This window comes from Scyliorhinus canicula, chromosome 10 (genome assembly GCF_902713615.1).
Source record: "Scyliorhinus canicula chromosome 10, sScyCan1.1, whole genome shotgun sequence".
NCBI lineage: Eukaryota > Metazoa > Chordata > Chondrichthyes > Carcharhiniformes > Scyliorhinidae > Scyliorhinus > Scyliorhinus canicula.
The window spans coordinates 46319954-46345252 of record NC_052155.1 but is presented as its reverse complement, the minus strand read 5'-3'; the positions used below and the strand labels follow the sequence as shown (position 1 = coordinate 46345252).

Below are 25299 nucleotides of genomic sequence, written 5' to 3'. Positions count from 1 at the left end.
TAAAAATATAGTTAATATACAGATTTTACATTCAGTTCAATAATTTCTATAAACAAAAAAAAAGACTTGCATCCTCTCAAGCCAGTGAACTGCAATATAATTTGGCTATAAAACAAATGGATTAACCCGTCTGCTCTGTAATATCATCATTGTTAATGTTATCTTTGTAGCTGCTGCCCAATGCATATGCCTGGTTGAACAGTTGACTGGTTGCAGCCGAGAAGCGGTAAATTTATTTTGCAGTTAACAATCTGTTGTGAAGAGGCATCTTTCCCCAGCCTTGCAAGATCCACATCAAGATCCAGGCTGGTCTGGAGTTCTTCGAAAGATGAAATAAACAGAAGCACCATGGTTCAAGCATGGAATTTGCCCGAGTAGTGACAAAAGGAAGCAGGACCCAAACAGCACTTATGAAATGAAAATAAAAATGTTTTACTCATGGTCACTTTGTAGTACAGAGCTCGAGTATTGCTGAAAAAAGGCCAGCTTTGTCCAAGCTTTTTATCTTGCACTCTTCAGGACAATCGCAGAAACACAATGCAAAGAAAATCAATACATTTATACTGGAGGAGAAGAGTGCTGATCGGTTGGCAAGTGGACGCATGTACACACACTGCATCTATTTCAGCTAAACAAAGCAAGTAACAGTCATTCGTAGGTTCATTCCTCAGGGTAATGCCTTGATCAATTAGAGACAAGCTGTCTGGTTCAAATTTCAAACAATGCCGAACAGTTAACTGTCAGTCCCCATCAGTTAGTGCATTTGCCATGGCATCACTGCTCCCAGAGTCCACTTGCCAACCAATTTACCCTCTCTTCTCATACAGTATAATAAATTGTATTTTTGAGAATGTGGAGATGAAAAGCTTCAACAAAAATGTCCAATTTTAATGAGAAAAGTTATATTTGGGATAACCGGGGAAGTGATCAGGATTCCCACATCCAGCAAATTATCGGAATTGGTTCTGTCACTCAGAAACATTAACCTTGAGAATTCTCAGTTTTGGTTATGCCATGAGGGAAATATTAAGCTTGGGAAGGTGGCTAAGAGAACTAAAACTCCACGTAAAAATTTTCTTCTGTAGAAAACTACAAGTAAAGCCTTTGAACACATTAGCCAAAAAATATTACAAGCTTGGGGTCAAGGGGGAAATTAAAACAAGATTCATATGCACTCAGAATGCAAGTCACTTTTAAAATTCAATCTCAGTAGTTGGGAATCATTGGCAAGCTGAGAATGTACTCCCCATCTCCAGCTGTCATGAGCAAGTGGTGCTTCCTCTTGAACCAGTGATTGGCTACTTCAAAGGAAAGTTAATAGTGAAGCATGCCAGAGCGGACAAGTATGGCAGCATCCTTTCCTGAAGGATATTAGCAAACCAGTTTGTTTTGCCAAAAATGTGACAGCCTTGTGCCCACTTTTCAGCTGACAGACAAATGCTAAGGTGTTAAATGAATACTTCTCATTGGTCTTCACTCAGGAGGACAACGACTTAGGTACAAAATTCAGGAAATGGGACTGTGAGGACATAGAGCAGTTTGACATAGGAAGTGAGGAAGGTTTTGGAGACCTTGACGTACTTAAAAATAGATAAATCCACAGGCCCGGATAAACTGGTATGGGAGGCGAGACAGGAAATTGCAAGGGCTCTAATGCAAGTTTTTAATTCCTCTCTGGCCACAGGGGGAGTGCCAGAGGACTAGAGAACAGCCAATGTTGTTCCACTTTTCAAGAAGGGAGGTGGCGATAAACCAGGGAACTACAGACCGGTAAGTCTCCCGTCAGTGGTAGGGAAACTATTGGAAGGAAATTCTGAAGGAGAGAATTAATTTCTACTTGGAAAGGCAGGGATTGATTAGGATAGCCAGCATGGCTTTGTCAGAGGGAGGTCATGCCTAACAAATTTGATAGAATATTTTGATAAAGTGACCGAGTAGGTAGATGAAGGAAGTGCAGTTAAATATAGTTCATATGAATTTTAGCAATGCCTTTGACAAGGTCCCACACGGGAGACTAATTGAGAAATTGAAGCACATGGAATTCAAGGAAACATGTCGAGATTCAAGGAAACCCAAGATGGATCTGAAATTGGCATAGTAATAGGAGAGAGGGTTGTGGTAGAAGGCAGTTTGAGTGGTGCCCAGCAGTCTATCACAGGGATCAGTGCTGGGTCCTTTATTGTTTGCTGTATATGGATAGGCTTGGATTATTTTCTTTAGACCAGAGAAGATAGAGGGAGAATATGATTGAGGTACAGAAGATTACGATTATGAAGGGTTTGGACAGGGTAAATAGAAAGCAGCTGTTCCTCTTGGTTAAGGGGGTCAATCAAAGGGGGCATAGTTTTAGGGGGAGTGGCAGAAGATTCGGAGGGGATTTGAGGAAAAAAAATCACTCTGGGTGGTGAGAATCTGAAATGCACTGCCTGAGAAGGTAGTGGAGGCTCGAAACTTCAACCTTTAAAAAGCAATTCGATTAGCTCTTAAGACACCACCACATTCAAGGATATGGGACAAGTACTGGGAAGTGGGAATCGCACGAGATTCGGGGTATTGTTGGTACCGACCGATGTGCCTTTTCTGCACTGTACAACTCTTATACCTATGACAATAAAGTGGTATAAAGATCTTTTTTAAAGTGCTTACTTCCAAAAAAACTCACCATGTAAATTCACCATCTGGTTTGTGATCACACCTGTCTGGTGCCTGACAACATTTGAGATAATTTAAGGATCACAAGATGTGGAAGAGGGCTGGACTGGGTTATCACCAACTTACTGACCTCATGTGAATGATTCTGCCAAAGTTCATCAAATAGATAAAGAAAAGAAGGGAACCAAGAACAAAATCCTTGAAACTCCTACAGTGATGGGATACGGTTAGAAGAAAAGCCATTGTTAGAAATGCACTGACAAAATTGAGTAGGCAAGAGTGGAACTAAGAACGGACAATTACAGCTCTATTTCCATTGGTAGAGAAAAGGTTAAATGATCCCAAAGCTTGAATTCATGCCCATAATTTAACTTTCCCAGGCTTGGCATCACCTGGGAATTCTAACTTATATACTCTGACATTTTAATCATGTGGCACCCATAACTGTGTAATATTCTTAGAAGAATAGTCAATGATTGCACTGCATTAATTTATGCCCCATTCCAATGTACACTATGTTTTCGTTTACAAGACAAATACGTAACAATTGAGCACGTTACATTGGAGCACGGCAGCCATGACTAGGTTGCCTTCTACTTCTATTTACATACGGAAGCATTAAACACAAAGCCGCCTGTAAAATTTACAATCCACCATTTTGGTTTATTTCTTTTACTGCTTAATAAAACTATGTGGCAGTTAGAACTACAGACTAATAAGATGTTTAATGTGTCACCTTCCAAGGTCAAGGCAGATTATGGGAACCCATGACAAAACTAGTTATTCAGAAATAATATGGAGGTTTCTCAGATTCCTGGCAGGTTAGAAATTTTCAAAGGTAGCTCTGAAAGTAAAAAAAATAACTTCCTGGCCCAAGAGAACACAGAAGAGGAACCTCTAACCTCCACAAATTACAAGTAGCAATGCAGGTTTGGAAAGGAATTCTAGAAAATGATAGATTATCTGAATTTATAATGTATCCAAGGGGAGATTGAAAGCGGTGATTGAAAGCCTCTTATTTTACAGTTCTCAGTAACAGTAGAGCTTGGCCGCCCAAGATTCCGTTGCACAGCATAGTGTTAAATAAATAAATTTGCAAAAAACCCTGCTTTGCGCCGCCGAGACAAATTGCTGGGAAATCTCCAATGTACAAGAGTTTAACCATGTAAGCCCCACAGTTTACCATGAAAATACTGGTTTGATTTCTGTTCCTTGTTCATGCAAATATCAGTTCATTAGCTTATAGGTTTATCTGGAGTGAAGTGAGACAAATCCCAATCATTGTCCCAATGATGGGCCTGTATTCTCATCAACAGTTTTGCTCCCTAAAACTGGCAACTGTCTATTCCTAAACCAGATATTACATGTTATTCCACACCAAGTCTCGCTCACCCATTGCCTCAGTCTTTACTGACCAACATTGATTTTTGGCCTCACAAATATGTGCCTACTTATTTGTTAAATGTAATATTGCTAACTGTACAGAGTTGCTGTTTGAGCTGGTGTACAATATCATTCCAGTTTTTTTTATATTTCATTCTATGTACATAACTGTCAATATATCATGTTCAAAACCCCAATAAAAAAACATTAAAAAATTTTTTTTGGCCTCTCAACACTTCGGATTTAAAATTATATCACTTTATGGCTTTTCTTCTCCCCATCTATAGGAACTCCTCCAGAACCACACCACTCCCATCATACTCTGCCCTGTTGATTCTGGCCTCTTAAAGTCATCAGCTCCTCCCTTCATTCCGCCATCGGTTGTCATGCTTCAAGTCTCTAGACTCTGAAATTCTCCATCTCTCCTTCCTCAAGACCCTTCCGGCCAATCTATGTGACCAAGTTGGTCACCGTTCCCAATTTCCTTTATTTGCCCTTGTATCCATTTTCGTAAGATTATGCTTCTGAGAGGCAACACGAGACATTTCTCCATATTAAAAGGAGTTATATACATGCAAGAAGTTGTCTTCATCATCTTGTAGCATTCTGCATCCCATCGGAAGTTTGCTGATCAGTGTTCAAGAGCACATTTATGGATAAATTCATCCCCAATTTCTTAAGTTGGCAGTGAGCAGTCTTGAACCGCTGCAGTTAGTGTGAAGATACTCTGTTTTGGTAGGGAGTTCCAGAATTTCAATCCTGCTCACCAAGGAGTGGCGACCATATCTGTCCACACTGGATGCTAGAATCACTACAGTGTAGGAGGCCATTCGGCCATTGAGTCTGCACCAACCCTCTCAAAGAACACTCTACCTAGGCCCACAGCCCACCCTATCCCCATAGCTCAATATCCCCACTTAACCTTTTGAACACTAAGGGGTAATTTACCATGGCTAATCCACCTAACCATCACGGAGCACCCGGAGGAAACCCAAGGCAGACACGGGGAGAAGGTACAAACTCCACACAGTGACCCAAGGCGGCAATTGACCAGAGTCGCTGGCTCTGTGAGACAGCAATGCTAACCACTGTGCCACCGTACTGTGGTATGTGACATGTGACTTGGAGGGAGATTTGATGGTAATGTTCCTATATACTTATTGACGTTTTTCTAATAGTTGAAAAGATTTTCCAAAACGCCCTCTAAATCTTCTCTAAGGATCCCTGTAGAGACTGATGAATATTTTCACTCTTCAGATTCTTGTGCACTGCCGATGTCTGAAAGGTAACTTGGGAAAATCTGGAACTTGACCCGACAATGGCTTCCTATGAACACTTGACCTCAAAACTAATTTCCATATCAACATGAATCACATGGGCCATACAGAAACAGTGGGCTAAACAGCTGGCTTGTAATACAGAACAAGGCCAGCAGCACGGGTTCAATTTCTGTACCAGCCTCCCCGAACAGGCGCCGGAATGTGGCGACTATGGGCTTTTCACAGTAACTTCGTTGAAGCCTACTTGTGACAATAAGCAATTTGCATTTTCATTTCATTTCATTTTTTATTTCAAATTCTAAGTAGCTCTACTCTGGTCCTCTCAGTTACATTCCAAGTAAGAATTAAATAAACAGTATAAAGTATAACTGTTTATAAAGCCTGATATTCCTAACCCCCATCCAAGAGAATTGGATAGAAAGTGTACCACAATCAGCAGTGTTGCTCTGATTATTATTCAGTGTAAATAGCCTGCACCAGTGTGAATATCTTGCACGTCATTCCCAGTAAATCATTCTGAGTCTTGCTGGCCCAAAGTATAGATTTGGAAGTCACATGGCCACTTCATGACTCTTACCTTGAACGAAACAGACAATTCTTAGACATAACTTTGCATTTGTAACACTTCCCTTTTAAATCTATGCCTGTGGATATTGACCACTCCACAATAGGTCCTTCCTATCCAATCTAACCAGATTCACCAGAATTCTATACACAAAACTTACTCAACCTCCTCCGTTTCAAAGAAAATAAGCAATCTTTCCTCAGATGGTGTTGTTCCCATGTTTCTGCCACCCTTGTCCTGTTATGTGGTAGAGGTCACGGGTTTGGAAGCTGCTGTTGAAAGAGCCATTTTGAGTTGCTGCAGTGCATCCAGAGATAGTAGACACTGTTGTCATTTTGCAGCAGTGGAGAAGGAACTGTTTGTGGTTGGGATGCCAATCAAACAGGCTTTATCCTGGATGGTGTTGAACTTCTTACTTTGTTGGAACTGCACTCCAGGCAAATGGAAAGTATCCCATCACACTCCTGACGGCAGCCTTGGATACGATGGACACAGGCTTTGTGGAGTCAGGAGGCGAGTTACTTGCTGCAGAATTCCCAACCAATGACCTGCTCTTGTAGCCACAGCATTTATGTGGTTGGTCAATGGCAGTCACCACAATGCTGATAATGGGGAATTCAACAATGATAATGGTTAGATTCTCTCTTGTTGGACAATGCCTGGCACCTGTGCAGCACGAATGTTACTTGCCACTTATAAGTCCAAGCTTGAATGATGTCTGGGTCTTACTGTCTATGGATACAGACTGATTCAGTATCTGAATCACAATGAATGGTGCTGAATATAGTGCAATCATTAGCGAACATCCCCATTTCTGACTTTATGATGGAAGAAAGGTCATTGATGAAACAGCTGAAGATGGTTGGGCCTGGAATACTCAGCTAAACTGCAGGTAAGTGTTATCAGTCTTTCATTTATATAACAAGGATTTCTGGCAAAATCAGCTCTGCGGACACGAGGGTTGCTGTCAGCCTTTTCTTTCCAGAAGGTGTATCCTCCTACTTGTTCCTTGAACTGTCTCTCCCCAGGGAGTTGAATCTCACGAAGGGAAAGGAGGTCAACTTGGAGCTTGTGAGATAAGATTGCTGTTCTTCTTCCCAGACAGTCTCTCCTGAGATTATCCTCAAGTTAACCATTTCAAGTTGTAAAATTGAGAATTTTCTCTTTTCTGACCAAAAAGGTAATCCCACTGGGTGTGCTTTCCCAACAAGGAGAAAGTGGGTGAACCAATTTTTTTGGATACATTTTCTAGTCCCTCCCCCATTTGGGGTGAGTAAAAGTTATCCTGAAGGAGGACAACTCTGTCTCAGATGCTGCTGTCAAAGGACACCTCTGTCCCAATACAGGTGTCCGATAACTTGTGTGTATCTTTCACCTGTGTACAGTTCTTCTAGGTTCACAACCCTAGAGGAGCTGCCAATCCTCCATTGCCACAAGACGTAGTAGATGCATCCAGGTAGAAGCCCAAATGTGACTTTGTTTAACACTGGGACCTGGGGCACTATTACCGGGTACACGATTTTGATGGTTTGATCAGATTTCAGAGGCAAACCACATTGGCCTGGACCACATTAGCACTGCAGCCTTCTTCCACCTTTCCATGTGGTGAGTCGTATGGTCTTCCTCCGATGTTGAGGAATTTCTGGACTGCACCTCATCCCCAATCTTGGTGCCATTGGTGGCCCCACCAGGAACAAAGGGTTCTTGATGGTATTGCTCAAAAGATCACTGTAATGCACGAGAGAGCATCGAGATAACATAAATAAGCACAAGGAGAGATAGAGCAGCGGACACCACAAAGCAGCACGCTGCGAGTCACCATACAACAGCTAACTAGTACCTGGCTCCAGAGCCAACCGACCATATTCTGAAAAAAATCAAAATGGGATGTCACAGGGAAGTGATAAATTGGGGAGTATTTTTAAATAAATAAATAAAATTAATTAATGCACAATAAGGATGGTCGGGCAAGTGATGTGTGGGAACTGTAGCATGCAGGAGCTGATGAAAGCCAGTATGATCCAAGGCAGCAACATCTGCAGTTAAAGTTTGTTTTTCTAGGGGCTGCGACTGAGTCAATTCACATGGGGGCAGAGCTCCGGACACGGATGCATCAGGGAGGATGAAATTTACCTGGAAGCTGTTGCAGAAGGCAGTCATACACTTTAGAATCTGGTTGGCTGATTTGGTTAATCAGGAACAGGAGGGTAGGAGTGCAAGTGAGGCAGGTATGAGGATCGTCAAGGTAGAAGCTGAGGAGCCTCATTTCTTGCAATTCTCCAACGGGTCCAAGGTTCTTGCCATTTATATGGATGAGAGGGAGACTGCAAGGATTGGTTACTTAACAGGAAGCAGAGTAGGGATAAATGGGTCTTTAGGTTGAGAGAATAGGACCTGGCAGGAAAGATGGTTTTCGGTCATCCAGTGGCCTGACCCATCAAATTTGATTTTGCAAGATTTTGCCTATACGCTTGCGGATCTGGCTTCAAGAATGACCGTAGCATTTGTTCCACCGTCCTCCCATTGACTCCTCCGTATGCAGCAGAGGCATTACTGTCAGAATTTCTCTTCTGTTCCCGTGTGTCCTGATGCACAGTCCAGGTTTTGCTGCAGTAGAGGAATGTGGTGACAGCAACTTCTCAGTACCCTCCTACTTTTGTTGACTTGCGGAGGTCTTTCTTGTCAAATACTCACTCACTGCCATAGTTCATGGAAGGTTGAATTGGGGCAACTGATTCAGTGTTGCATCTCAATTGGCTACCTCCCCCTGGATCCTATGAGATTTAATTTTATGCAACAACCTACCATGTGGTACCTTGTCAAAAGCCTTGCTAAGTCCATGTAGACAACGCCAAGCGCTCTGCCCTCATCTACCTTCTTGGTTACCTCTTCAAAAAACTCAATCCAATGTGAGGCACAACTCTCCCCTTACAAAGCCATGCTGACTTTCCCTAATTAGTCCTTGCCTATCTAAATGCCTGTTTCTACTGTTATGGGCTAGTGCTTTTTAAAGCAAAACAATGTTTATTCTATCAACACAAGCTAACCTTTTTAAAACATACAGTGAACATCTTAGCAACCATTGATTCAAATACAACCCCCAAAGAATATAACACTAAGTAATGCTTAATAATTTCCCAAACAACATCCGGAAGACAAAAGAAACACCTTTTAACAGAAGCACACTAGGTTTACATTCACGACTGAAAACATTTATAATTCTGAATTCACCAAATGATCAAGAGATAGTCTTTTCATGGCAGAGAGTACACCTGCTTGGTCTGGCTTCAGCTCCAACACTAAAAATGAATCTAAAACACACCATGCAGCAAACAGCCTAAAACAAAAGTAAAAAGCAGACAGACAGCCCAGCTCCAACCACACTGACATCACTGATAAACACCCATTTCTTAAAAGGTACTCTCACATTACACCTCCCACCATGAAAAAAAATAAACCATCAACTTCAAGATGGCTTCATTTTTTTACCTTTTCACTATCCTTTAACAAATGCACACAGTAAATATAGTTTTTCGTTTCAAAAACACAAGCAAACAGGTGTAATAATATAGTCCATTTTTTTTCATTCTTCTTCCTCCAACTGCAATCCATCTCGATTTACAGTCTCATTGAACAAGAAGGTCTTTGCACGATCCATCCATTCCTCTATGCCTCGGCATTTCTCTTTAAAGTCAGATACTTTAGTTCAATCTGATCACAGAGTCCCTTGTAATTCTCCAACACAGGAGCATTGATTATCACAGCTTTCAGGCAGTCAAATGCCTGTTGAAAGTCTGCTGTCCACTGAAATTTTCGACATTTCTTCAGCAAATCCATCAGTGAAGCAATCATGCTACAAAACCTTTGCACAAATGTTCGATCAAATCCACTCATGCCAAGAAATCGCATTATTTCCCTTTGTCTTGAGGCTATTGGAATCTCCTCAATAACTTTTGTTTTCACATCCTGTGGGACCATTTGACCCTGTCCGATTGTATGGCTTAGGAAAGTGAGTTGGGCCTTTCCAAATTCACTTTTGGCTAGGTTTATCACCAAACGCGCCTCCTGAAATCGATTGAATAACTCCATCAGATGTTTCAAATGTTCTGTCCATGTCTGGCTGAAAATTACCAGATCGTCGATGTACACCACACAATTGGGTAATCCTGAAACGACTTTATTAGTTAACAATTGAAATGTGGCTGGTGCGTTTTTAATGCCAAATGGCATAACTTTGAATTGGTATATACCATCTGGAGTCACAAAAGCTGAAATCTCCTTTGCCCTTTCGGATAAAGGTACCTGCCAGTAACCTTTAAGTAAATCCAGTTTAGAAATAAAAGCTGATTGTCCCACTTTCTCAATGCAATCCTCCAAACGTGGGATAGGATAAGAGTCCATTCTTGTAATTGCATTAACCTTTCTATAGTCCACACACAGCCGTTGGGCACCGTCTGGTTTAGGTACCATTACTATGGGTGAGCTCCATTTGCTGCAACCCATTTCAATTATGCCATTTTTAAGTATACTCTCAATCTCTTTGTTAACTTGTGCCAATTTTACTGAACTAAAAATATCCGCCTCATCCTCTCCCTGTTATTTTCCAACCATCTAATCAAAAATAATTTCTGATAATTGCACTTCAGCTTTATCTTCACTCTCTGATTTCTCCTGGTCTTAACCAGGTCTTAACTTTTCGCCCTTGTTACTACACAATCTGGAAAAATCCCAGGATATTCGTCCTTCAACACTTCAGTTGTCTGAGTTTCCACTGCCTTATCCACCACAGTAGGCATCACTCCTACCTGTGATCCAGCTATATCATTACCCTAGATAAACTGTATTCCTGGACAAGATATTTCTCTATTACTCCTACTACCACTTCACCACTCTTCACTGGACTTTCCAACCTTACCTTATATAATGGAACACTACTCCTCTCACCCTGAATTCGACATATTACCACCTTTTCTGGCAACGTTCTTCCCAAACTACAAAACTCCTCATGTCTTACCATTAAAGACTGACTAGCTCCCTTATCTCTTAAAATTGTGACTTCTTTACCTGCTCCTCCTGATACACGAGTAAACTTTACCCACACAAGTAAATTCTTTAAAGACATCTGGCACCTTACCAGTCACCTTTTGATCAGGCTGTACAATCTTTGCACCTCCTTCACTTCACTTAGGCTTTCCTTCACCACTTTCACAAACCCCACTGTCTTATCCTGTTTTACCACATCAGCCTTCCCAGTGCTTTTCTTCAACCACCAACACTGTGACTTTACGTGGCCTAGTTTATTACAGTGAAAACATTTGAAACTTTTCATTTATTTTCCACCCTCCTGGATTTCTGTTTTAATCTGAGGTACACTCTCATTATCTCCCATCAGATCACCTTTACCATTACCACTTGAGTATTTCTCATGTCCCCAATTTCTATCCCTCACTGGCTGAAACTGATGTCGGAAACCAAGCTTTGATTTATGAACTAATTCATAATCATCTGCCATTTCTGCTGCTAAGCTCGCAGTTTTAACCCTCTGCTCTTCCACATGAGTTCTCACTACATCAGGAATTGAATTTTTAAAACTCCTCCAAAATTATAATTTCTCTGAGAGCTTCATACGTTTGGTCTATTTTCAAAGCCTTTATCCACCTAGCAAAATTACTCTGTTTGAACCTTTCAAACTCCATGTATGTTTGACCAAATTATTTCCTTAAATTTCGCTCTTTCTCACTATCCACATTACTACCATCCAACTGTATGTTTCCCTTTACGTCTGACAATTTTAACTGACTGTCATGTTTCATGGTCATTTTCTGAAGTTCAAACTCGATCTCTATCTTTTTCCCTGATCTGTTTCCACCTTTCTATTTCTTTTTGTTCTGCTAGGGCTATTATTTCTTCTCCTTTCCTTTTTCCTCTCTTTCATATTCAAGCTGTTTTAATTCTTTCTCATGTTCCATTTGTTTAATTTGTAACTGAACTTTTTTCATTTTCAATGAGTCAAACTGTATCTCAGGCAACTTTAAATGCTTAGCCACCGCCATAATTACCTAATCTTTTCACATTTTGTCAGGTAATGCTAATTGCGATGTTTTTGCCAAATCTAACAGTCTGCTTTTAGTCTCTGTCCGTAAGGTACTGCGTGTGACTGTCTCCACCCCCAAAATCTTCAGAGCCTCTGAAAGAGCCATTGTCCACAACACACTCCCTACTTAACTGAAATACCACACCTGAAAAACAACCACAATATGCTCACCTCTCACTGTCTTTAAGTTCACTAAGCCAATCCAATAAACAGACTTTATCCCCCTCGAGCCCCCAATTTGTTATGGGCCAGGGTTTAGAGAACCCCAAAGTGTATCATGGCGTTCACCTGACCCACACCTTTTAATAGATTGTGGTATGGGAAGCACACAGCCCACTCTACAGGTGTAGTACAGCAGAAATGGAAAAGTATTTTTTAAAGCAAAACAATGTTTATTCTATGAACTCAAGTTAACCTTTTTAAAGCATACAGTGAACATCTTAGCAACCATTAATTCAAATACAACCCCCAAAGAATACAACACTAAGTATTGCTTAATAACTTCCCACAAAAGAAACACCTTTTAATTGAAGCACATTAGGTTTACATTCACTACTGAGAACATTTATAATTCTGAATTCACCAGATAATCAAGAGATAATCTTTTGATGGCAGAGAGAACAGCAGTACACCTGCTTGGTCTGGCTTCAGCTCCAACACTGAAAACAAAACTAAAACACACCCTGCAGCAAACAACCTAAAACGAAAGTAAAAAGCTGACAGACAGCACAGCTCCACCCACACGCTGACATCACTAACACCATTTCTTAAAGGTACATTTCTTAATCACGCATTTCTTAAAGGTTCTCACGCGTGACAATACTTCCCCTCAGAATACCTTCCAACAACTTACCCACTACAGACATAAGGCTAACCGGTCTGTAGTTCCCATATTTATCCCTACACCCCTTCTTAAACAAGGGCAGAACAATCTTCAGGCACCTCTCCTCTGGCTGTCAATGAGTCAAATAGCTCAGCTAGGGAACCGGCAATTTCCTTCCCAGCCTCTCACATGTCCCGGGATACATTTCATCAGGTCCCGGGGATTTATCTATCTTGATCCGCGTTAATATCTCCACAACCTCCTTCTCGACTCAGACTCGAAACATTAGCTCTCTTCTCTCTCCACGGATGCGGTCAGACCTGTTGAGATTGTCCAGCATTTCCTGTTTTAGTTTCAGAATCCAGCATCCACGGTAATTTGCTTTCATCTTAGTTGTGAATGGTGGACAATTAAACTGTTAACAGGAAGATGTAGCTCTATGAATATATCGAGTTTTCTCAATGATGGAAGCCCCAGCATAGGACCGTAAAGTCAAGGCTGAAGCATTTGCAACTATGTTCAGTCAGAATTATTGGTGGCTTATCTATCTCGGCCTCCACCAGATCTCTTCACCATCACAGAAACCAACATCTAACAAGTTTGTTCATCACAAATGATCAAGAAGCAGCTGATCCTTCCAGATGCAGCAAAGGCCATGAGTCCAACAACATCGCAGTTGTACAGATGAAGATTTGCTCTTCTGAGCTGGCACTAGCCAACCTGCTCCAGAGTTGGGTGGGGTGGAGAGAGAGACAGACAGAGAGCGAGAGAGACAGACAGAGCGAGAGCAAGAGCGAGAGAGAGAGAGAGAGAGAGAGACAGACAGAGCGAGAGCGAGAGAGAGACAGACAGAGCGAGAGCGAGAGAGAGACAGACAGAGCGAGAGCGAGAGAGAGACAGACAGAGCGAGAGCGAGAGAGAGACAGACAGAGCGAGAGCGAGAGAGAGACAGACAGAGCGAGAGCGAGAGAGAGACAGACAGAGCGAGAGAGAGACAGACAGAGCGAGAGAGAGAGAGAGACAGACAGAGCCAGAGCCAGAGCGAGAGAGACAGACAGACAGACACAGACAGAGCGAGAGAGACAGACAGACAGAGAGCGAGAGAGACAGACAGACAGAGAGCGAGAGAGACAGACAGACAGAGAGCGAGAGAGACAGACAGACAGACAGAGAGCGAGAGAGACAGGCAGACAGACAGAGAGCGAGAGAGACAGACAGACAGAGAGCGAGAGAGACAGACAGACAGAGCGAGAGCGAGAGAGACAGAGCGAGAGACAGACAGAGCGAGAGCGAGAGAGCGAGAGTCGGAGAGCGAGAGTCGGAGAGCGAGAGAGCGAGAGTCGGAGAGCGAGAGAGCGAGAGTCGGAGAGCGAGAGAGCGAGAGTCGGAGAGCGAGAGAGCGAGAGTCGGAGAGCGAGAGAGCGAGAGTCGGAGAGCGAGAGTCGGAGAGCGAGAGTCGGAGAGCGAGAGTCGGAGAGCGAGAGAGCGAGAGTCGGAGAGCGAGAGAGCGAGAGTCGGAGAGCGAGAGAGCGAGAGCGGGAGAGCGAGAGTCGGAGAGCGAGAGAGCGTGAGTCGGAGAGCGAGAGAGCGAGAGTCGGAGAGCGAGAGAGAGCGAGCGAGAGCGAGAGAGCGAGAGTCGGAGAGCGAGAGTCGGAGAGCGAGAGTCGGAGAGCGAGAGTCGGAGAGCGAGAGTCGGAGAGCGGGAGAGCGAGAGAGCGAGAGAGCGAGAGTCGGAGAGCGAGAGAGCGAGAGCGAGAGAGCGAGAGTCGGAGAGCGAGAGAGCGAGAGTCGGAGAGCGAGAGAGCGAGAGTCGGAGAGCGAGAGAGCGAGAGTCGGAGAGCGAGAGAGCGAGAGGCGGAGAGCGAGAGTCGGAGAGCGAGAGAGCGAGAGTCGGAGAGCGAGAGAGCGAGAGCGAGAGCGAGAGTCGGAGAGCGAGAGAGCGAGAGTCGGAGAGCGAGAGTCGGAGAGCGAGAGAGCGAGAGTCGGAGAGCGAGAGAGCGAGAGTCGGAGAGCGAGAGAGCGAGAGTCGGAGAGCGAGAGAGAGAGAGCGAGAGCGAGGGCGAGAGAGCGAGAGTCGGAGAGCGAGAGTCGGAGAGCGAGAGTCGGAGAGCGGGAGAGCGAGAGAGCGAGAGTCGGAGAGCGGGAGAGCGAGAGAGCGAGAGTCGGAGAGCGAGAGAGCGAGAGTCGGAGAGCGAGAGAGCGAGAGCGAGAGAGCGAGAGAGCGAGAGTCGGAGAGCGAGAGAGCGAGAGTCGGAGAGCGAGAGAGCGAGAGTCGGAGAGCGAGAGAGCGAGAGAGCGAGAGTCGGAGAGCGAGAGAGCGAGTCGGAGAGCGAGAGAGCGAGAGTCGGAGAGCGAGAGAGCGAGTCGGAGAGCGAGAGAGCGAGAGTCGGAGAGCGAGAGAGCGAGTCGGAGAGCGAGAGAGCGAGTCGGAGAGCGAGAGAGCGAGTCGGAGAGCGAGAGAGCGAGTCGGAGAGCGAGAGAGCGAGTCGGAGAGCGAGAGAGCGAGTCGGAGAGCGAGAGAGCGAGTCGGAGAGCGAGAGAGCGAGTCGGAGAGCGAGTCGGAGAGCGAGAGAGCGAGTCGGAGAGCGAGAGAGCGAGTCGGAGAGCGAGAGAGCGAGTCGGAGAGCGAGAGAGCGAGTCGGAGAGCGAGTCGGAGAGCGAGAGAGCGAGTCGGAGAGCGAGAGAGAGAGTCGGAGAGCGAGAGAGAGAGTCGGAGAGCGAGAGAGAGAGTCGGAGAGCGAGAGAGAGAGTCGGAGAGCGAGAGAGAGAGTCGGAGAGCGAGAGAGAGAGTCGGAGAGCGAGAGAGAGAGTCGGAGAGCGAGAGAGAGAGTCGGAGAGCGAGAGAGAGAGTCGGAGAGCGAGAGAGAGAGTCGAGAGCGAGAGAGAGAGTCGGAGAGCGAGAGAGAGAGTCGGAGAGCGAGAGAGAGAGTCGGAGAGCGAGAGAGAGAGTCGGAGAGCGAGAGAGAGAGAGTCGGAGAGCGAGAGAGAGAGAGTCGGAGAGCGAGAGAGAGAGAGTCGGAGAGCGAGAGAGAGAGAGTCGGAGAGCGAGAGAGAGAGTCAGAGCGAGAGAGAGAGTCGGAGAGCGAGAGAGAGAGAGTCGGAGGGCGAGAGAGAGTCGGAGGGCGAGAGAGAGTCGGAGGGCGAGAGAGAGTCGGAGGGCGAGAGACAGTCGGAGGGCGAGAGACAGTCCGAGGGCGAGAGACAGTCCGAGGGCGAGAGACAGTCCGAGGGCGAGAGACAGTCCGAGGGCGAGAGACAGTCCGAGGGCGAGAGAGACAGTCCGAGGGCGAGAGAGACAGTCCGAGGGCGAGAGAGACAGACAGAGAGCGAGAGACAGACAGAGAGCGAGAGACAGACAGAGAGATGGCGAGAGAGAGAGACGGCCAGAGAGAGAGAGAGACGGCGAGAGAGAGAGAGAGAGAGAGACGGCGAGAGAGAGAGAGAGAGAGAGAGAGAGAGACGGCGAGAGAGAGAGAGAGAGAGACGGCGAGAGAGAGAGAGAGAGACAGCGAGAGAGAGAGACAGCGAGAGAGAGAGAGAGAGACGGCGAGAGAGAGAGAGACGGCGAGAGAGAGAGAGAGACGGCGAGAGAGAGAGAGACGGTGAGAGAGAGAGAGACGGCGAGAGAGAGAGAGAGACGGCGAGAGAGAGAGAGAGAGAGAGACGGCGAGAGAGAGAGACGGCGAGAGAGAGGAGAGAGAGAGAGACGGCGAGAGAGAGAGAGGCGGCCAGAGAGAGAGAGAGAGAGAGGCGGCCAGAGAGAGAGAGAGAGAGAGAGAGAGAGAGAGGCGGCCAGAGAGAGAGAGTGAGAGAGAGAGAGAGAGAGAGAGAGAGAGAGAGAGAGAGAGAGAGAGAGAGAGACGGCGAGAGAGAGAGAGAGAGAGACGGCGAGAGAGAGAGAGAGAGAGACGGCGAGAGAGAGAGAGAGAGACGGCGAGAGAGAGAGAGACGGCGAGAGAGAGAGAGAGAGAGAGACGGCGAGAGAGAGAGAGGCGGCCAGAGAGAGAGAGAGAGAGAGAGAGAGAGAGAGAGAGAGAGAGCGGCCAGAGAGAGAGTGAGAGAGAGAGAGAGAGGCGGCCAGAGAGAGAGAGAGGAGAGAGAGAGAGAGGCGGCCAGAGAGAGAGAGAGAGAGAGAGAGAGATAGAGAGAGAGAGAGAGAGAGAGAGAGAGAGAGAGGCGCCAGAGAGAGAGAGATAGAGAGAGAGAGAGGCGGCCAGAGAGAGAGAGAGGCGCCAGAGAGAGAGAGAGAGGCGGCCAGAGAGAGAGAGAGAGAGAGAGAGGCGGCCAGAGAGAGAGAGAGGCGGCCAGAGAGAGAGAGAGAGAGGCGGCCAGAGAGAGAGAGAGAGAGCGGCCAGAGAGAGAGAGAGAGAGACGGCGGGCCAGAGAGAGTAGGAGGGCGGCCAGAGAGAGAGAGAGAGAGGCGGACCAGAGAGAGAGAGAGAGAGAGGCGGCCAGAGAGAGAGAGAGACGGCCAGAGAGAGAGAGAGGCGGCCAGAGAGAGAGAGAGGCGGCCAGACAGAGAGAGAGGCGGCCAGACAGAGAGAGAGAGGCGGCCAGACAGAGAGAGAGGCGGCCAGACAGAGAGAGAGGCGGCCAGAGAGAGAGAGAGGCGGCCAGAGAGAGAGAGAGGCGGCCAGAGAGAGAGAGAGAGAGAGAGAGAGAGAGAGAGAGAGACGGCCAGTTCGAGAGGGAGAGAGAAAGAGACGGCCAGAGAGAGAAAAGAGAGAGAGCCAGAGAGAGAAAAGAGAGAAAGACAGAGAGAGAGAGAGAGAATGAAAGAGAGAAAGAGAGAGAGAGAGACACACACACACAGAGACACACAGAGAGAGAGAGAGAGAGAGAGAGAGAGAGAGAGAGAGAGAGAGAGAGAGAGAAAGAGACACACACACACACACACACACACAGAGAGAGCCAGAGACACACAGAGAGAGCCGGACAGAGACACAGAGAGACAGAGAGACAGAGAGACAGAGAGACAGAGAGACAGAGAGACAGAGAGACAGAGAGAGAGAGACAGAGAGAGAGACAGAGAGAGAGACAGAGAGAGAGACAGAGAGAGAGACAGAGAGAGAGACAGAGAGTAACGCTTCACAGGCTGTAGTCATTTGAGACATACCTAACACAAAGAAAGATACCTGGGATTGTTGCAGGATAATCATCTCAGCCCCAGGACACCACTACAGGAGTTTTGCAGGGTAGTGTCCGAGACCCAACCATCTTCCGGCCCTGTAGTGACATTCTCCCCTATCATAATCAGAACATAACAGAAAATGCTGGAATTACTAAGCAGGTCTGGCAGCATCTCTGGAGTGCAACACAAAATTAAGGTTGAATGTTGTTCAACATTTTGATGAATGCAGAGTATTTTCAGTATTTTCTTTACTTCAGATTTCCAAAATCCACATATTTTTCTTTTGTATCTGAAGTGGAATGATCATTGATGATTTCATAATGCTCAGTTTGGATTTGGATTTATTGTCATGTGTAATGAGCTACAGGGAAAAGTACTGTTCTGCATACAGTCCAGGCAGATCGTTCCATACATGAAAAACATAGGACATATGATAAACATACAAAGTAAATACACAGATATCAGGTGAAGCATACAAAGTGTCGTGCTACTCAGTAGAGAAGATGCGTGGAGAGATCAGTTCAGTTCATAAGAGGGTAATTTAATCTGCACGTTTCACATGTCATTAGAATAGATGTGCCTTCATGCACCAAGAACCAGACAGAATTCAGACTTGGGCTGAGTGACTAGTAACATTTCCGTAGAAAAGTTTCAAGCAATAATCATCTCTGAATTTAACCACCTCCCTTTGATATTAAAGTTCTAAGATGGTCGAATATCTCATCAAACACCTTAAGGGTCACCACTAACCAAAAAATGAACTGGACTAGTCACACAAATTTATGGCTACAAGAGGTTGGAGAATGAATATTCTGCTGTGAGTGACTCACCTATGAATGCCCTTACTACAATCTACAAGGCGCAAGTCAGGGGTGTGACAGAGCACCACCATTCGCATGGACAACACTCAAGAAACTTGGCACTATCCAGCAACTCACTTAATTAGTATCCCATCCACCACCTTAAAACATTCACCACCACAGAAGCAACATGAACCATCTAGAAGATGCAGCACAACAACCTGCCCAGGCTTTTTCAACACCAGCTTCCAAATCCATAACCTCTTACTATCTGCAAGTATAAGGGCTGCAGGGTTTGGGAAGAATACCTGCAAGTTTTCCTCTAAGATGGCGTTTTCCTCCAAGTCACACACCATCTTGACTTGGAAATATAAAACTTTACTGTGTCAAAATCCTAGGAGTACCTAGGACTTTAACCTGGTGTTGTAAGACTTCTTACTAGGAGTACCTAACAGCATTGTGGAAACACCTTACTGAATGGACTGCAGTGGTTGAAGAGGCCAACTTACTATTATCTTCTCAAAGACAATTAGTGATGGGCAGCAATGCCTACATGGGTGTATTTTTTAAGAAGTCGATACAATTTCCTATATCAACTCCAACAGCCATATTGCAATATTTATTAACGGATATAATAACAGGATGATGTGAGAGCTTACCTTAGCTTTTTGGAAAAACTTGTGTTTTAAAAATTCTGCCGCCGTGGGCCTGAAATTAAGAAGAAAAAAGCCAATTAGGAGACAACAACACAATCGAACTGGCTGGTCCTTTATTTGCCGAACCTGGTTGATTAACAAATTAGGCCTGCCTGAAATTTGTCAAACCTGATAAGCCTTTGCAAGATTCAGATGTGTTACAGAAGGGAAGAAGGTTTTGATCTTTTATGCCAAGTAATCAGAAAAGACCAATGATCTGTCAAAAAGATGATAATTTGTAATGTTATATAAAAATCACCCAAGTGGACACTTTTCATGCAGGACCCTCAGCAGGCCAATCACGATGCGGATTATACTGTCAATACTGGCATAACACTTGAATTGCACATCTCTGGTTGCCCCTCGAAGAAGGTGATGGTGGAGAGTCTTCTTAATGAAATAACTGTTGATGAGGCTGTTTGCTGCATCACTTCAACATTCAATAGTATGTAAAAGCAGTAGGTCACTCAGCATCTCAAATCCTTCCCAGCATTCAATTAGATAATAATCTGCAGCGTGTTTGTTGGTCAGTTGAGGATCTTGCATGAAAATTGTCCACTTGTGTGATTAAATAGACCTTCGGCCATCTGAAGTGGTACAAGACAGCTTGACTTGCAGTTGGCTGCCTCTTGATTCAAGGATAATGTCTACTCAACGTCACATGTTTCTGCCATGGGTCTTCATGCGATTGTCGCACAGGGTAGTGCAGGCTTTTCTTCCTTTTCTTTCCTCATCTGTCAATGCTCTGTCTCATCATTAAGGCGTTGGAACTTGAAACATGACACAGGACTCAGGAACAGGTTTTCACCAATCTGAAAAATTGTTAGCAAGTTCTTTTCTGTTATTAAGGTCAATGCAGCCACATTCAAGAACTTCAGCACCTTTGGAGGGTTTTCTTACCCCTCTCCTTGAATGTTGGCCAAGAATTGAAGGAACAGGACCTGGTGGGAAATTATTTTTAGCCCTGCAAACAGTCGGCAGTACATTGAAAGTGATTTAGTCAGAGTTTTGTCTGAATCCTTGTAGATCTGGTTTCAATGAGGCCACCGGAGTTTGTTTGACAGTCTTCTCATGGAGTCCTGAGGAGCGTTCCAGAGACACCGCTGATGAAATTTTGCGTTGCTGATATACAGACCAGCTCTCACTGCAGCACTGGAGCGTGGTAACAACAGCCATTCTAAACGCTCGGAGGTTTGTTGACTTGCAGAGATCTTTGTTGTCAAATACACACCGCCTACAAATTAGTGGCAATGATCCAGTGCTAGATCTCATCAATTGCAAACTTTTGAGAGAGGAGGTTGCTGAAGTATGGGAAATGCTAAACATATGGTGGAGTGAACATGTATTGTAGAAGGAATATTTAGCTGACCAGGTATGGGTTGATAGAATAATTTTGTCATTACAACATTCAAGGACACATCAAATTTCTTCCATGCAGAATTGAAGTAGTGGTCAAGAGTGGATTGCAGATCTGGTGGTGTGACACCATTCCATTTTAGTCTGGCAGGGAGGCAACAGAGATTAAAGTGTTTAATATTTAGATTGTATTTAATACTGACACCAGAGAGTGGCTGATCTTTGAGGAATTGAACAGCCACCTTCAGGTATGTTATTAGTACAGGGGCCACCACACTCTTGGTTGGGATTTGGAAGGTACTTGTTTCAGATCTCCCATTCAGACAGTTGTGGTCACATCATCATGAAGCTACTGCAGAATTTTGACAAAGTTTCTTGGACATTCAAATTGCTAGAGCAGAGCCTCAGTAAGAGTCAAAGTTGTGATGACTGGAATGAAAAGTTCCAGGTGTTATTCTAGACATTTTCCTGAGATTTTTCTGGCACAAAGTCCATTCTGGAGTATCCTCTGGAAAGCCTGAAGTCACACTGTCTCAGAGAAGATTTTCTCAGCTGTAGGAAAACAAGTGATTCAAGCAGAATGCGTCAGGATTTTCCCTTCCATAGGAAAGAGGAAAATGCCAAAGGAGAAGTGAACAATAGGATTGAGAGGGGTTTTTGTTAGAGGTGACAGGGGAGGGCATAATAAAACATTATGCTCGACTAACAACCTAATTTCAGCATTTTTTTTCCCAAAGAAAATATGGCGTCAGTTCAGTTTTGGGATCCTTAGTGAGTAGCTCCAGAGGGAATTTTAAGATTGCCATCCTGTCCTGTTCAGAATGTCAATTGGAAGGCACTTTAATCAGCAGAACAGTACTGGGTGAATACGCAGTTGACGGCAGCAGGATAGTTCACTGCAATTGAGGATTGTAGATCTCCACATAATAAATAAACTTGTAAAAAATTTACATTGCCTGCCACAAGAGATAATTTTCATCTCAACTAAAACAACGGAAATACCTTCGATCCAGGCAAATTGTTCAGACAGGCATGGGGTTCAAAAGCAGTAAGGTAAATTAAAAATTTAGCAAGGAGTGCCTATGTAATTTGGAAAGAACTAGACCTATAACAGGTTACCAGGCAAGGTTGAAACAAAAGGGAATACAGGGATTATTATTGATAGAAAATTCTTCACATAGAATTAGGAAATTCAGCCCCACCCATCCATACCAGTCAAAGGATTGTGGCTTATGTGGGGAAGGCAGGAAAGTGGGGGAGAAGTTTGATATCAACCAAAAACAGCTACTAAAATAAAAACAGAATACAGTAAATACTCAGCATTTATAACAGTTCATGTGATAAAGAAAAACAAGTTAACGTTCCAGGCTTTTCCCCTTTGTTTCAGATATTTAGCAAATGCAGTATTTGTTTGTATGAAAATAGGCACTATTGCGCTTAACGCTTTCTTTTCTCTGCTCCTGAAATGGCCTTTAACCTAGATTTTCATAACTTTCTTCAACGTACTGAGAGTGGCACATCTGTTTAAGTGGGGGGTGAGTTGCACTGATGACATTAAACACTAGTTTACAAAAGAAGGGTTGAAAGGTTTGACCATCACATCATATTCACTAATGAATAAACAACAACAGACAGAGGTGGAACCGCTGCTTTGATCCATTGGATAGGGCTGATAATTACACTGCCTACACTAAGGTCGCATTTGACGAAAGAAGAACATTGCGTGGGCTCGAGTGTATTGTTCCAGAATGTTCTGAAAGCCAACAGCATTTACAGCCATGGATTATAGTTTACTATCCAATCTATAAAAGAATACTTTTATATTTGAAGTTTTAAAGTGCTAATGTTTTTATGGTTTCACATGAAACATTGAAATAGCAAAGATCGTGAATCCAAGCAGTGCCGAGTCTGGGGCATTAAAACACATAGTAATCATTTACAGCCATTTCTGCAGTTCTCACCACAGCCATAGAGACTAGAAGCATCTCGTATTTTATGGAATCGCAGAGCACAGAAGAGGCCATTCAGTTCACTGCATCGAGACAGCTCTTTGAAAGGATTAACCAATTCGAAAGAGTTAACCAATTCAAGTCCCACTTTCTCACTGTTTTCCCATATCCAAACAAATATTTAATTTTCAAGTTTATATCCAACTCCATTTTGAAAGTTACTATTGGATCTGCTTCCGTTATCCTTCTGACACTCATTCCTTGTTGCATAAAAACAATTCTCATCTTTTCTCTGGCTCTTTTACCAGTTATCTTAACTTTGTATCTCTGGTTACTGACTCTCCTGACATGGAAATACATGCGTATGAAAGAGGGGGGAGTCCCTTGAATCTGCTCTGCCATTTAAGCCGATTACAGCTGATCTGATGGCAACCTCAACTCCACATTCCCACATACTCCAAACTTTCACTCCCCTGTTATCAAGAATCAATCTACCTCTGCTAGGTTTCCACTGCCTTTTGAGGAAGAAAGTTCTAAAGACTCATGACCCTTGGAATAAAAAAAATTGTCTCTTTGGTCTTAAATGAGACTCCTTATTTTTAAACAGTGACCTCTAGTTCTAGATTGTCCTCCAAGAGGAAACATTCTTTTCACATCCACTTTGTCAAGACATCTCAGGATCTTATATGTTTCAATCAAAGTGTGTCTTACTCTTCTAAACTCCATGGGAGACAAGCCAAGCCTATCGAATCTTTCCCCATAAGGCGACCCACACATTCCAGGTACTAATCTAGTACACTTTCTTTGAACAGCTTCCAACGCATTTATTTCCTTCTTGAAACAAAGAGACCACTACTGTACACAGTTCTCAGACGTGGTCTCACCAATGCCCCGTACAATTGAAGCATAACCTCCCCACTTTTGGATTCAATTCTCCTCACTGTCATGTTGTTCACCCTGGGGTAACACGGATTGCAACACGATGCAGATAAACGATGAAGCATACACCAAACGTAGGCGTTGGTTCAATAAGATTTATTGAACTTCAGTTACGAAGCACGCAGTTGTCTTTTGTTGACTCTATACAACTCTAAGTAAACTAACTCTAACTATCTAGACCAGGCTAACTCTGATCCACTTGTAGAAGGTGTTGAATGATTTGTACACCCTGACTGTTACTAGGTGCTATGTCTTTTCGTCCAACGTCATTTCGTCCAACGACACTTCGTCCACGTCTTTTGGTCCAACGTCTTTTTGTCCGCCCGTCTTTTGGTCCAACGTCACTTCGTCCAATTATCCAATTACAAATAGTTTAATCTAGTTTTTCAATGTTACTGCTCAAGGATCCTCTCCACCTATTTCGCCTCTTGAAGTTGAGTTCTGCATTTGTGCTGCTTGATCTCCAGACATTATTAAGATAAGCTGCAGGATATTCACCCATGTATGCTCCAGCGTGATGAGAGCCATTGTATCTGATGGAATATTTGATCATTTCAGACCTGTAATGTCAGAACCCACTGTCAACCAGAGGTTTTAATCACTCGACGAAAATCGAGTTTAAACCTGCTTCTTTCAGAACTGCACTCATTGTCTAAATCCAATTAGACTCCCACTTATATCTGTGTCTGTCGGAATTGTAGAATATCAAATCATCTTGTCCTCTCCCCATTATTCTCTCTCGGGTACAGTTCTGGAAATCTAACTTTTAGGGAATTTCGGGAATTTACAATTTACATCAATTTTAAGTAATTTCGGGAATTTTAAGTAATTAGTAAACTTTTAGATTTTATAACTGCATTTTTAGATTTTTTAACTTTTTAACTGCATTTTTCAACTTGCATTTTACTTGCATTTTATCAATTACTTGCATTTTAGCAATTAAATTCACTTGCTGTATTGTACTTGCATTTTATCAATTAAATGGTTTTATACGGAGTTAATTTGTAATTGGATAATTGGACGAAGTGACGTTGGACCAAAAGACGGGCGGACAAAAAGACGTTGGACCAAAAGACGTGGACGAAGTGTCGTTGGACGAAGTGACGTCGGACGAAAAGACGCGACACGCTGTTACTACAGTTGTTACCAATGGAAAGAGGCGATTGATGATGCCTTGTGTGTTTCATAGTTGGAAGTCCCCATCTGGTGTTCTGTCTGGTGATTGGTTGTGTTCTGTATGTTGATTGGCTCACCTGGGTGTCTGTCACTGCCTACTTTTACCTCATGATGTGCATGGGTGCATATTATGACACTCACAATAAACAATAACAAACCATTCACTTGTCTAATTACTTGCTGCATCTTCATACTATCCTTTTTGCAATTCATGCATCAGGATACCTCAGATTCTCACCATTGAGATACTAGGTGGCACAGTGTCAGTGGTTAGCAATGTTGCCTCACAGCACCAGGGGCATGTGTTCAATTCCAGCCTTGGGTGACTGTCTGTGTGGAGTTTGTACAATCTCCCCATGTCTCTGCTGGTTTCCTCCGGGTGCTCCGATTTCCTCCCACAGTCCAAAGATGTACGAGGTCAGTGGATTGGCCATGCTAAATAGCCCCTTTGTGTCC

General features: G+C 44.2%; 1 protein-coding gene across 2 annotated transcripts in view; it reads right to left on the bottom strand.

Moving 5' to 3' along the window:
• The window catches only part of oxsr1b (oxidative stress responsive kinase 1b), a 271259-nt gene that overhangs the window by 75056 nt on the left and 170904 nt on the right, over nucleotides 1-25299 (bottom strand). For both annotated transcript variants that reach the window (XM_038808848.1, XM_038808847.1), the window contains one exon: nucleotides 19388-19436. In XM_038808848.1, coding sequence (XP_038664776.1) covers nucleotides 19388-19436 — 49 coding nt within the window. The remainder of the gene's footprint in view (nucleotides 1-19387; nucleotides 19437-25299) is intronic.